This window comes from Callospermophilus lateralis, chromosome 17, assembly GCF_048772815.1.
Source record: "Callospermophilus lateralis isolate mCalLat2 chromosome 17, mCalLat2.hap1, whole genome shotgun sequence".
Classification (NCBI taxonomy): domain Eukaryota; kingdom Metazoa; phylum Chordata; class Mammalia; order Rodentia; family Sciuridae; genus Callospermophilus; species Callospermophilus lateralis.
This window is the reverse complement of record NC_135321.1, coordinates 44,314,004-44,326,937: the sequence shown is the minus strand read 5'-3', so window position 1 is coordinate 44,326,937 and position 12,934 is coordinate 44,314,004. Positions and strand designations below refer to the sequence as shown.

Below are 12,934 nucleotides of genomic sequence, written 5' to 3'. Positions count from 1 at the left end.
TAAATATAATTCAAATATGATCCACAGTGTCTAAAAGGTAAGTATATCCTACATGCAAAAAAATAGGTATATGTCATTTTGTTGTTGTTAAACAAAGAAGTTAGAAAAAAATAGAAAAGCCATCAATAGAGCCCTGCTGTGCTTAATGGAGGACATGTAGGAACCCAGTCATTTATGGTTGTCTTCGGTCTTACTCACCATCCTGATTTTGCACATTTGCCCATTTGTTGTACTGACCCTGTTATTTTCTTGGTTTGAAGTACTACTGTGATTCTATATTCTAACAGCTAATCATTTACCCAAAAATATCCCACATAATTACATCATAATTATATTGAAACAAATGTTTCTTTACCCTTTTGCTTTCAAATATTCCCTTCTGTTCCAGATATATTTTTTTAGCACTTTTAATGTGTGTTCAAAGAGTTCTACCCAATAATCTACTTAAATTCATCCTACAATTCACCCAGGAGACTCAATTCCTTTAAACTATGAGAAGCTCCAGTTGGAACAAAGAGGGGGAAAGGTTTCAGAGTTTGTGGAATAATCACCTCTAATCGATCAATTTCCCCTGAAGGTAAAGCCGAAAGAAAGGAGGAGTGAAGAGTTCCAGTCCAATTCCTTGAAGTTTAAAGGAACTAAGCCCTGAGGCACAGTGTAGAATGATTCTGGCCTTCCCCTCCCAAGACCTATTAAGAGGTCATAGATCTTTGTGACATTGCTGCCATTCCCTAAAGACAAGATCCCCAGCCATAGGCTTAGCACAAAGAGAAGGGTGAGGAAATAGTCTACTTTCAACAGCTTCTTTAGCAACCCCACTACCTTAAAAAGGAAGTAACTATCAGTTCAGCATCTTAAGAGCAATATAAAAAAAAAAAGTGCAGTTAGGTAAAAATGTAAAAAATTCAACATTGTAGTTTTATCATGTTGAGTTTCACATTTGAGAACAGGCTAAGTGTGGAAGAGCGCTTATGTGCACACAACTGTGTCCAAATAGCTAAACATTGCCCTGCTTACAAGGTAGGCTGAATGGTCTCAGAAGACCTAAGAAATAGTGGGTCTCTTTAATTCATCTTCCCCACAAAAGAGACCCCACTGTTTCCACATCCCAAATACAGCTCTTCATTTATAATTTTTACACTCTCCACAGGGACAAACTGACAGCTTTAATTACCATCAATGACCATCAAGGACATGGTGGAAATTCTTGAATATATTCTCCCATGGTTTGTGTTCTTGACATTTTATTTGCAATTTTTGGCAAATGAATCCTGAAACCACACAATTAGATACTTTTATATTTGTGACTGACTATACAACTAAGGCAAAATAATTTCTCTAAAATTGTTGTGATTTTACAGATAACCAAAGGTAAATTTTCTGTTGCACAGATAATAATGTTAGTTTTCTTATTAAATTCTATTCCTTTTTAATACTAATTTTATAAAACTCAAATTAATCAAAGACTACATCACATGTGAATATAGTTAAAACCTATAAAGGATATTCTCCACTTAGGTTTTTCTTATTAAAAAAAAGATGGAGTGAATGCACCCATTCATTTTCTATTTCAGGAGATTTTATCCTTCAGGAACTTTCCGTTTATACTCAGTAGCTATCTTGTGATTTATAAGTTATTAAAGCAGACTGCGAGAAAAAGTACCTAATTAAAAGATGGACATCAAAAATATAGATAAATATTTCTTTAAGATACCCTTTTAATATTTAAATCATTTAATTATGATAAACTAATAAGTGTAATAGCTCATCATTCGTAATGAAAAAACAGAACTCTCCAGTACAGCACTTTTATAAATCCCAATTACTTTACCCAAAAGCATTCAAAGAGCTTTGAGAAAATAATGAACCTAAAAATGATTATTCTACATCCACATTTTAGTAGAGCATTTCACAAGTCTATCAAAAAGAAAAATAGCAGGCCAGGTACCAACATTAAGAAATTCTGTTACAGCAAAATCACTGTGGAAATAATAAAGCTTTTATAGCAGGCAATGCTTGAACTGACCCCTTTCTCCAAGCTGGAAAAGGGAGATCATTCAGTTGACAACTCAGAGGTTAAAACCAATTATGGGAGATTACTCTTCCTTGGTAAATGCATAGAAAAACTTAGTCATAACTCTGGGAGATGAAGATACTGACACACCCAGCCCTTTCTCTAAAACTGAGAGCGGCAGAGATTTGGTGAAGTAACTGATAGACAAAAGCAGTGGATCTCTGAAAAATAGAGTACATTATCATAGGGTAGACAGGATACTCTGAATATTTAGCAACTAATCAGAAAGGGGTCATACATAGGCATCCCAGGACAAATCAGACCTTCCTCCTGAGAGCAGAGAAATACTGCTCCAGGTAGCTAGTGTCCTCCCTCTCTGAATCACTTGTATCACATCTCCTAATAGTACTGTGAACCATGCCCCACAAAATTATTCAGGGATAATCCCATGTAATTTTAACTAATCTCATTCACACAAAGTCCTCAAATTTCGACAATGATTTTAAAAGTTTTCTGCAAGAAAATTGCAGGACATTGGCAGTCAAGCACAAGTAATCAACAAGAAAATGGCACATCTAGTTTTTTTACTTCTAGTAAAAGCTCTTTGTTAACCAGAGTTTGAAAGAGGGAGCAAAAAGAATTAATTTAATCAGAGCTGACCTAAAGTTTGCAAACAAAATTGAGATTATTAGGAAAGTTATTGAAATATGGGCTTAAATCCACTACTGACAATGATATACCTTGTGGAGAAATATATCACAAGTTCTCTCTTTGTTAGTTTTGGGAGATATCTTTTTCAATTTTAACAGTCATTAAAATGAATTTTAAAAATAAATGAAAGATCAAAATTATTTAAAACCTGTGTACAGCTCATCCTTATCTAATTTTTCTTTCCTTTTTAATGCCATACAATACCTATACCTATATAATGAATTAATAAATACATATTATGAAAGCACATGCCAAATTTTTTATCAAAAATATTTAGAAGCCATCAATTTAAAAACTAAGATTCATGAGGTAAATGGGGTAGGAAATGGGATCTACAAAGGCCATGAAACTGTATTTGGGAGGCTTAGAGAGATATGGAAAATGAAGTAAGCTAACACTTAGAAATATTTTAGGTAGAACCCAAAGAAATCAAATTGAAGAGAAATGGTGAAGTGACATTGATAGTACTTAATTAATATAGAAATAATTAATATGTAAATTATTAATAAAATATGAATAATGAATTAATATAGAAGTTAATATATACATCTACAAATACAACTTATACTGCCTTAAGCCTAATATAAACTAAAAATATCAAAATATCACATTTATTTCACGTAATTTATTTCAACTAATAATGATAAGAAAAACAGCAAAAATAAGCTCTAAAAGCAGTTTCAATATGCTTCTACAAAAATGTTACTTCAAGCCAGTGCATTGGTGCACACCTATAATTCCAGCAGCTCAGGAGGCTGAGGCAGAAGCATCACAAGTTCAAGGCCAGCCTCGGCAATTTAGTGAGGCCCTAAGCAACTCAGGGAGAGAGACCCTGTCTCAAAATAAAAAGAGAGCTGGGGTTGTGGCTCAGTGGTTAAGCAACCCTGGATTTATTATAATCCCTAGTACAAAAAAGAAAAAAAAAACTTCATTCTGTAACACATTTATTTATCATATTCCCACTGCCAATAGAACTAGCTCTCAGAGTACTACTGTCCAGTGGAACCTTTAATTTACCACAACCATACAACAAATATATACTCGCTTTCACTTTTTAAAAAAAATATTTGGCTAAAAAATAATAATGATCATAATATTGCAAACACCTTAAGATTTCAATTCATAAAAAAAAAAAAAATGTGAAGCTTCCAGGCAGTATCCTAACTTTCAAAATGAAATTTAGTGAACATACTACCCTATATTGATGTACAGCATTCACTCATCAAATCAGTTAATTTTCCTCAAAACCACAATATTTGTAAATTTTGTAAAAAAAAAAAAAAAAAAAGAAAAGACATGAATTTGGTTAGGGCTTTATAAATCTGATCTGCAAACACATTCCCCCAAACAAGGGCAGATTTACTACCACTTCCACCTACCCAACATCAACAGTACGGTGGGCAGTGGGTTAAAACTAATACAACACCATTTAGTGTTTTCTGCATTTACACCCAAGCAATTCACATTAATGATGTGAAAGAACACTTAACAGACAACTCAAGTTTTCAAATTAGCAGGAGAGAGAGAAAAATGACTCAGAACAAGCATCCTGCATTACTAAACGCACTTTACACATTTATCCTGTTAAGTGTAGCTTAGTTTTGATGATTTACAATGCTGGGTTCTTACTCAGTTTTGTAAGCATAATAAAGTCTCAGTAATCTCAGCCTTCCCCATAGCACCCTGCTATTAAATCTTTGTTGAGAAGTGTGATGAGACCCCTCTGGCTTCTAGCCCTCCCCACCCCCTGAGGGAATTGGCAAGAAATGATAGGGTTTGTGGATTAGTAAAATGAGAGGTTCTCTGTGCTTTTCCTTCTTTAAATATATATTTTGATAATCTGTCTTCTGCATCAGAGAGTCCCAACAGCATTAGAGTGTTGATTCCCCTCCTTTCCCAGCCTCCAGGAAAAAGACAGCAAGGCCAGGGCCAGGCAGGTGGTTTCCATCTACAGCTACAACTGAAGAGTGGGATTTAATTTTTTCCTCCACCTTTCCCCCCATTCCTTCAAGCAAGGACAAGATGTAATCTATTCACACGTGCTGGATTGTGGACTAGAGGAAAACTGTACCATGAGACAAAGATGACAGAACTCATCTGCAAGTTACCTTGTCCCCTGCTAGCTTTAGGGGTTATTTTGTCCTTTCTGATATCAAGGATGCTTATCCAGAACAGTATTCACATTCCAGAATACCCCTCAGAGATAGACTCCATGAACTATGTGAGTGACATCCTTACTCTCTATTCTTACAACCCTCGCTGGATCCTGTCTATACTTATATTGACTCATGACCTGGAATAGTCCTAATCTTCAAGTTCACTTTCAAGTCTGAGACTAGAATTGACCGTCTTATTCTACATTTGACCTTCATCTTCCAAGGCCTAGCTTGGTCATTTGGCAAGACTGTCCCAGGATTTCAAGTTTTCTGGTGTGAAATAAATCTGTTTTCCTTGAGTCAGACTCTAGAAGGAATGTGCATCATCCTTGGGGAGAAAAGTCACCAAATGATTAGCTCTGAAGTTACCAAGAGGAAGAACCCAGGCAGGGTTTCTGTGGCCTTCTCAGAGCAGAACCACACTGAGTAACCCCACAGGCATCAGACAATGGAATACCTGTTTTCTGTTATTTGCAAATCAACCAGTTGCAAGGCTTCTTTCTCTTCAAATTCTACTCTATAATTAACCATCCGGTTCTCAGAATTCCCTCTTTCTTCATACGAATTATTCTCAAACTGAGTAAAGTCAAACATCTAGGTAAAAAATTACAAGATTAACAGAAGGGAAGCCACAAGGATCAAAGAACATGATGAAAAAGTGTGGAATAATCTATGACACGTCGGGGGATATAGCTCAGTGGTAGAGAATGTGCTTAGTATTCATGAGGCCCTGGGTCCCATCCCTAGCACTGCAAAAAAAAAAAAAAAGTCTATGAAACACATAAGGAGAAAGACTGGGGAGGAATATAAGGAAGTTAAGAATCTTAGAGAGTGTACAAGAACCAGAGGCAAATTTACAAAGATACAAATGGGCCAGATAAAGGTAGAAGGAATGGAAAGAACAATAAAATATAGAAAGAATAAAATCAAGGGAGGGGGAGAAAACAAATACAAATACAAAGGCCCTCCTTTGATAAATACAGCATCTAGTCAGTTGAAAGGAAAAAGAGAAAACAAAACCAGTACCAAGACAGTCAACTGAAGCAGGAGGCAGCAAATGCCAGGAGCCAGTCCTGTCCTACCTGCTTATACTAAGAAGGTATGAACCAAGGAGAAGGCAGACAACTCCTGACTTTTTTTTTTTTTTTTTTTTTTTTTGGGTACCTGGGATTGAACTCAGGGGCACTAGATTGCTGAGCCACATCCCCAGCCCTATTTTGTATTTTATTTAGAGACAAGGTCTTATTTAGCGCCTCGCTTTTGCTGAGGCTGGCTTCACACTCTCGATCCTCCTGCCTCAGCCTCCCAAGCTGCTGGGATTACAGGTGCATCTTCTGACTTTTTTCAAATTAAAATGCTTCCAAGTGTCCTTCGTCTTTTCCAGATCAGAATTCCTCAGCCAATTTAAATTTCAACTTTAACACCTTCAACAAATGTGAACAACTCCCAGTTTTCTCCCTGCCCCCAGCCTTTTTGCTCTCTCCCCACCTTCCACTTTGGCTTTGCCTCCTAAATCTATCTTCACCCCCAAAATCGTCCTGAATAACAGCAAACAGGCTCCAGGCTCTTCAGATTCACTCTTTCCTGACTTGTTGTCTTTGTTTGCCTACATTTGGTTAAAATGCGATGGTTATGTGAGCACAGGACAGCTGCCCTGCTTTTAGAAAGCTTAAGATAAAAATAAACCAAATATTTTATTGGGTATTTTTTAAGAAAACAATTATTACCCCATAAATGTTACCTTCACCCCACTATGTGCAGAAAATCCTACTTTTACTGCACAGATATTATTTAAGTTGTATGAGACAGAAATAATGCCTCTCGCTTCTGTTCTACTTCCTAGGGCTGAAGAGAGAATGCTGAGGTGGGCACTCCACAAAAACTAAACACTAAATGGAACTTGAAGTTTGGTTTTATTAAATTATTTGAATCTTAACATAGCCTAAGGCTGAGGGTATAGCTCACCTAGCATGTATGGGGTCCTGGGTTCTAGTTCCAGTACCACAAAATTTAATAAATTAACAAAAATAAAAAATAAAGTAACCCTAAACATAAGAAAAGACCCATACTTCCCTTGGATAAGATTTCTTGCTAGCTTAGTGTACACGGAGCAGGTCACTTGGGTTCACAGGCTCTAGTTCCTATGACTCGACCCTAACATGAGTGTTGATTCTACCTTAGTAAAGCTTCCTTTAAAGTCCCGGCCAGCCCAATTAAGGAAAACTGTACCATGAGACAATGAATATCTTATTAATCTACATTTAATAGAGTTTTCTCAATAAAACATTTCGATGAAAGCAGGCGTTAAATCAAGTCAATTAAATGTGTATGAGTCAGAAAATGTAAATATCCACAAAGAATATCAATACACACCCAACAGGATGCCAACATTTAACAGATGGACAATGTAGCGAGGACATACAAGCACTAGAACTCTGACATACTGCTGGTGAGAGTGTAAAAGGTTACAACCATTTTGGGAACGGGTTTGGAAGTTTTTCATACAGACAAAAGTATCCTACCCCCATTCACTCTCTCAGAGACTCAGCAATTCTACACCTATGTTCTCAATCCAAGAGAAATAAAATACATGTCCACAAAAATATCTATATAAAAACTTGATTCATAATAGCCAAAAACTAAAAATAACCAAAATGTCCATCAACAAGAGAACAGAAAACAAACTGGCAAATTCATAAAGGAGCAGTAGTAGTATTCATTCATGCTGAATACTACTCAGCAAGAAAAAGCCACATACTACTATGCCAAGCAGAGTAACACATGCCCGTAATCCCAGATACTTGGGAGGCTGAGATGGGAGGTTCTGGAGTATGAGGCTGGCCTGGGCAACTATGCAAGAATTGGTCTCCAAACAAAAAGAAAAAGATACTATGTAGATACACAACAACATGAAGAAATCTCACTGACATGCCAAAACAAAGAAGCTGGGAAAGAAATCACAGTTTATGATCCCATGTATAACAGGTAAAACAAATCTATGGCTTAAGAACTTAGAAACTGGTTAGTTTTGATGCAGAATTATTGATCAGTGAGGAATATGTGGAAACTTCTAGGGTGTAAAAAAAATTATATCTAAAAAGGAATGTGTGACATGGGTTTATGCATTTTGCCAAAGTTCATTGTTACATACTTATTAATTTCACTAAATGTGGCATTAAAATTTATAGCATTTCAAATTATAAACAATATTGAACTCTAGTAGCTGGTTTGCTTTCTTTGGTTGTATGAGTTAGCAGTTTTGAAACTACTTACTGTGTATTCTAGGTTCTAGCAAATGACTAAACACTTGGAAGATGATGGTAATCAGGTTTTTGTCTATTACAGAAGGCAGATTCCAATATAGAAGAGAAATAGTCTAGGTATGATGTATCCAAGATATTGGATTGGATTGGAGATATCAACATGAACACAGGGCAGAAATACGCGTGTGTATATACTTACACATGTGTAAATTTTGCCAACTATATTATGTGTATATTATATATCTTATATTAAGTATGCACATACATTTTCTAGTTCTGCTAGCTAAGAGGTCTATAGACAATGGTATACTTGTAGCAATGAGTGTATTAATAAAGTACTCATATCTTTACATATAACTACCTTGTATTCTTAAATGAACCAGGGCTCCATAAATAAACAAACAAACAAAGAAAACAAAACAAAGCATTTTTTTAAAGGGCTGATCACAGAACAAGGACAAGGAAAAAAAAAACAACACATGATGACCTAAAGCATTTGTTAAATAATGGGGGAAACGATAAACAGACACAAGATGCAGTTTGAATGTACACCCATTGACAAAGACTAAAGCAAGAATCAAAATATTGATACTAATGAATTATGACCTACTGAATCAATAAAAATGCAAGATTCCACAGTGATATGAATAAATTAAGAACAAATGAATAAGAAAGGAAATTGCAGCAGGCCAACTAACAACAGAAATCATGGAATTACAATGGATACGAAAAATGTGGGTGAAAGCTTTATGAAGTTGGGGATATTTACATAGCATCAAAGTATGTTCTCATAAAGTATCTTTGTGCTGTATACAAAGGGAATGATAACTTGACATTGGAGAAGGTTGGCAGACACCACTTAAACAAGTATTCAGGATTAACATTACCAACTTTTGAAAAAACCAACATCATGTACTTCCTGCTGTACTAAGGAGACGGAATCACTTTGGTGTCCCTGTTACAAGTATATAACCTGAATATAATAATGAAGAGACATCAGGCAACCAAACTGATAGGTATTCTAGAAAGTAAATGCAGGTGTTCTTCAAAAATGCCCTGATTAAGAAAGACAAAGAAAGGCTAAGAGGCTATTCCAGATTAAATGACATTTTATTGTCATGCATAATTCCAAATCCTGCATAGGTGGGAATAAACCATCAAGGACAGGTTCAGACATAATTTAATTTCACTTAATACTTAAACTTAAATATAATTTGTAAATTAAACAATAGTATCTATCAGTGTTAAACATGAAACTTCCTTGATTTTGGTAAACATACTGCAGTGATATAGGTTAATGTATCTGTTCATTGGAAATACAAAGGATGAACTTGTGGAAGTAGGGAAGATATCTTGAAACTTTCTTCAACTGATAACAAAAGAAAGGGAGGAGAGAAAGGAGGGAGAGGGAGGAAGTATATAAATGGAAAATGAGACAAAATGTAAGTAATTGCTGAACCAGATAAATAATATATGTGAATAATATTATTTATATAAGTTTTTACAGTTAGCATTTATATCAAAATAAGTTACCCCCACAAAAAAATACATAAGCTCTACTAAAAATATTTACATGGCCAATATGTATTATTCCAAAAAAATTATAATGAACTTTTCAAAAGGAATATTCCATGATATTATAAACTTGCTCACTATAATTCCTTCTTGAAGAGCCAAGCGGAGGAGTGGTACACATATACATTATAGCCACAATACATGTTAATAAAGGATCCTATTTAACTGGACTTAATTCCAATATTTCCACAATAATCTGTTCAGGAACCTTGTTAAAATGGAATACCCATTAAAATCTTACAAAAATATATCTGTGAAAAAGAGCTGGAGAACCATTTGTCTAGTAAATTTACTTCCTATACACAGTTAATTGAAGAAAGATCTGTGCTAGGAAAATAAGAGACAGACACACACACACACACACACACACACACACACACACAGTGATCTCAACTTCAAATAAGAAGACAAAAACAAGTATAAAAAATAGATATCTATCTAACAATCTCACCCAAGCACAGAAGCATACTTGTAGGATATCCAGTCATCCTCTTGGTATCCATTTGGCTCTAGGACCCCCCCCCACCCAGAGGATATTAAAGCTCATGGACGTTCAGTCTCTTATAAGAAATGGCATAGAATTTACAGAATAATTTGCATAGAATTATCTACACACATCTTCCTGCATACTTTAAATCATCTCTATTACTTATAATACCTAATACAATGCATATGATTCATAAAGAGTTGTTACACTGTACTATGGAGGGAAGAATAACAAAAGTCTGAACTTGATCAGGACAGATGCTTTTTGTTTTCTCAAGTATTTTTGTTCTATACTTCATTAAATTGATGGATGCAGAATCCAAGGCAATGATTTTTAAAAAGGGTTGATATTCAACAAATTGAATTTCAGTTTCATTTAGTCATTACATCAAACATACTATTCTTCATGCGATTCTAAACCTGACTCTTCCAATGAACTGCATATCAGAAAGCCTGCAGGCCTTAGTGAGTACCTGCTATAGGCCAAGCACTGTGCTAGACTCAGAAAATGCAGCAATGAATACATTTCCAGCTGGCCATGAGTTCTCAGTCCAATGAGGGAGTTAGAAAAGTGAATGCATTCAGTGAAGACTGTGGTATCAAGGGCTGAGGACATAGCCTAGTCATAATGTGCTCACATGTGTGAAACTATGAGTTCAATTTCTAGCACCAAAAAATAAGCCTAAGTGTCAGATTTTATGGAGACACAAATTCAGACAGAGAGGGACTGAGATATTTCCTCGAGGAGACAACATTGAAGCAAATAAGCAAAGGCATGCTAAATTTCTTTAGAAAAATGTTCAAAAAGCTTTTTAAAAAACTTTATTTCAGTCATTTAATATTACATTCTTCCTGCATGGTATCACTGCATTTAAAAAAAAGAAAGAAAGAAAAGAAAAGAAGGTAAAAGAAAAAGAAAGCATATTCACTATCCACTAGCTATTAAAATCTAGGTGGTTGTAATTCAAAACCTAAAAAGGACTTTAATACTGGGGTTGCCTCAAATAACCATCTTGAAATTCTGGCAAAAGCACCTTTAGACTTACCTAGATTTCAAGTATAGGAGTAAAATAATTGGAAGAGAAAAATCACATAGAGGAATAAACAGAAAAAAATCAAAAATAGAACAGTCTGAGAAGACAAGAAGCACTAAGTATTGTTTACCTGTCAGCTGACATTGATTAATCTTGTGTTCTGTGATATCGCTCAGTGATTCAAACACCTGGAGGCAACTGTCGCAGCTGTGCACAGCTTCGTCTTCCAACTCCTCCCCGTCTTCCGGCCTCTTCTTACAATCTATTGCCTCTCCATCTTCAGTCTTGTCTTCAAGTTTACAGTTGGGGTCTGAAAGAAAACCAAGACTGTAAGTATGGGGTTTAAAGACAGGTTCTTTTAAAGTAACATTTAATCTTCTTGCTGCCAAAAACAGAAACACCATTTTCCTTGAAGCTGCAGTAGGAGGGTTTCATTGCAGATTTTATTACAGAAGGATCAAAAGTGAACCTTCCCTAAAATTTGTCAGTTTTTGATGATTAAAGGAGTTCTTCCTTTTTCCCCACTCTGCAGCCCCTTTTCCTACCTCTCCCTTCAAATAACCTGTCCACCCATAAGATTAACTTTGTCATTTTTTTCCACAGCCTTTTAGGAGCTTTTTCTTAAAAGAGAAAGATAAATCACTTCTAAAATTAAAATTAAACAGTCTCCAATGCAAAGGGGTGGGGGGAACACTGTACTTAAGAATGAACTTCTTTTCTGTTAAATATACTCTTCATGGGAAATTACCAGAATTACATAAAAGTCTAGACTAAGCTAAGCTAATTACCATAGGCACAAAATTGACCTTTACTTATAAATTGGTCAAAACACACAGTTGCTCCATTATTTGTTAGAAGGCAATAGCAAAACAAGCTGTACCACACAGAAAAACATTCTTTCAAACACAAACTCAAGTGTAAATATATCAGTATGTCTTTTGTTTTTAAAATTATGAGGAAAAAAGAAAACATAGGAAGAGCAATTATGAATCATAATCAAATCAGCAACTTGAATTGGCATTATCAATGTTGAAAAGCTAAATGTTGTGAAAACTAAATATAGTTCCATTTTAACTCTAAGAATGATACACAAACAGCAGGCGAAATAAAAGGGTAAAGCATATCTAAAGCTTTTACTTAGGGCTCAAAAAATACTTCTTTTGTTGTTGCTTGTGCAGCGCTGGGGACTGAACCCAGCACCTTACATGTGAGAGGCAAGCACTGTACCCCTGAGCAACATGGCCAGCCCTCAGTAAATACTTTGTATTATTTATGCTGCCCTTTGACTCATTCTGGAGAAGTATCCCGGCTCCCAAACCCTGATGCCTATGATCCTCTGCGGGAACAGAGTGGAGGTGGGTAAGAGAAGAGGTGGAGAGGGAGGGAGAAAGAGTATGTCTCTCTCCAGGAGAAATTAGAATAATATAATCAGTGACTTAATTTCTGAGATACTAATTTCTAATTGTAAAAAGTTATCCAAAGTCAGAAATAAGTTATATTTCAACTCTAACTAGAGACTTCTATTTTCTACAAGACCCTGACTAATCAATGCCACAGTTACAAAAAAGTTATATCAAGATACCTAAAAAATATACAAAGCATTATCTATAGTCCTGTTTCACAATAGGACAGTAATACTAATTTTAGTATAACTATAATACATTTGATGCTTTAAATAAAAAATATGTTTAATAT

General features: G+C 35.3%; 1 protein-coding gene across 3 annotated transcripts in view; it reads right to left on the bottom strand.

The window, feature by feature from the left end:
- The window catches only part of Znf521 (zinc finger protein 521), a 271,525-nt gene that overhangs the window by 230,814 nt on the left and 27,777 nt on the right, over positions 1-12,934 (bottom strand). For all 3 annotated transcript variants that reach the window (XM_076837080.2, XM_076837078.2, XM_076837079.2), the window contains one exon: positions 11,370-11,549. Coding sequence is in view for 2 of the 3 variants with exons in the window: in XM_076837078.2 (XP_076693193.1) it covers positions 11,370-11,549 (180 nt within the window). In the remaining variant the exon portion in view is untranslated. The remainder of the gene's footprint in view (positions 1-11,369; positions 11,550-12,934) is intronic.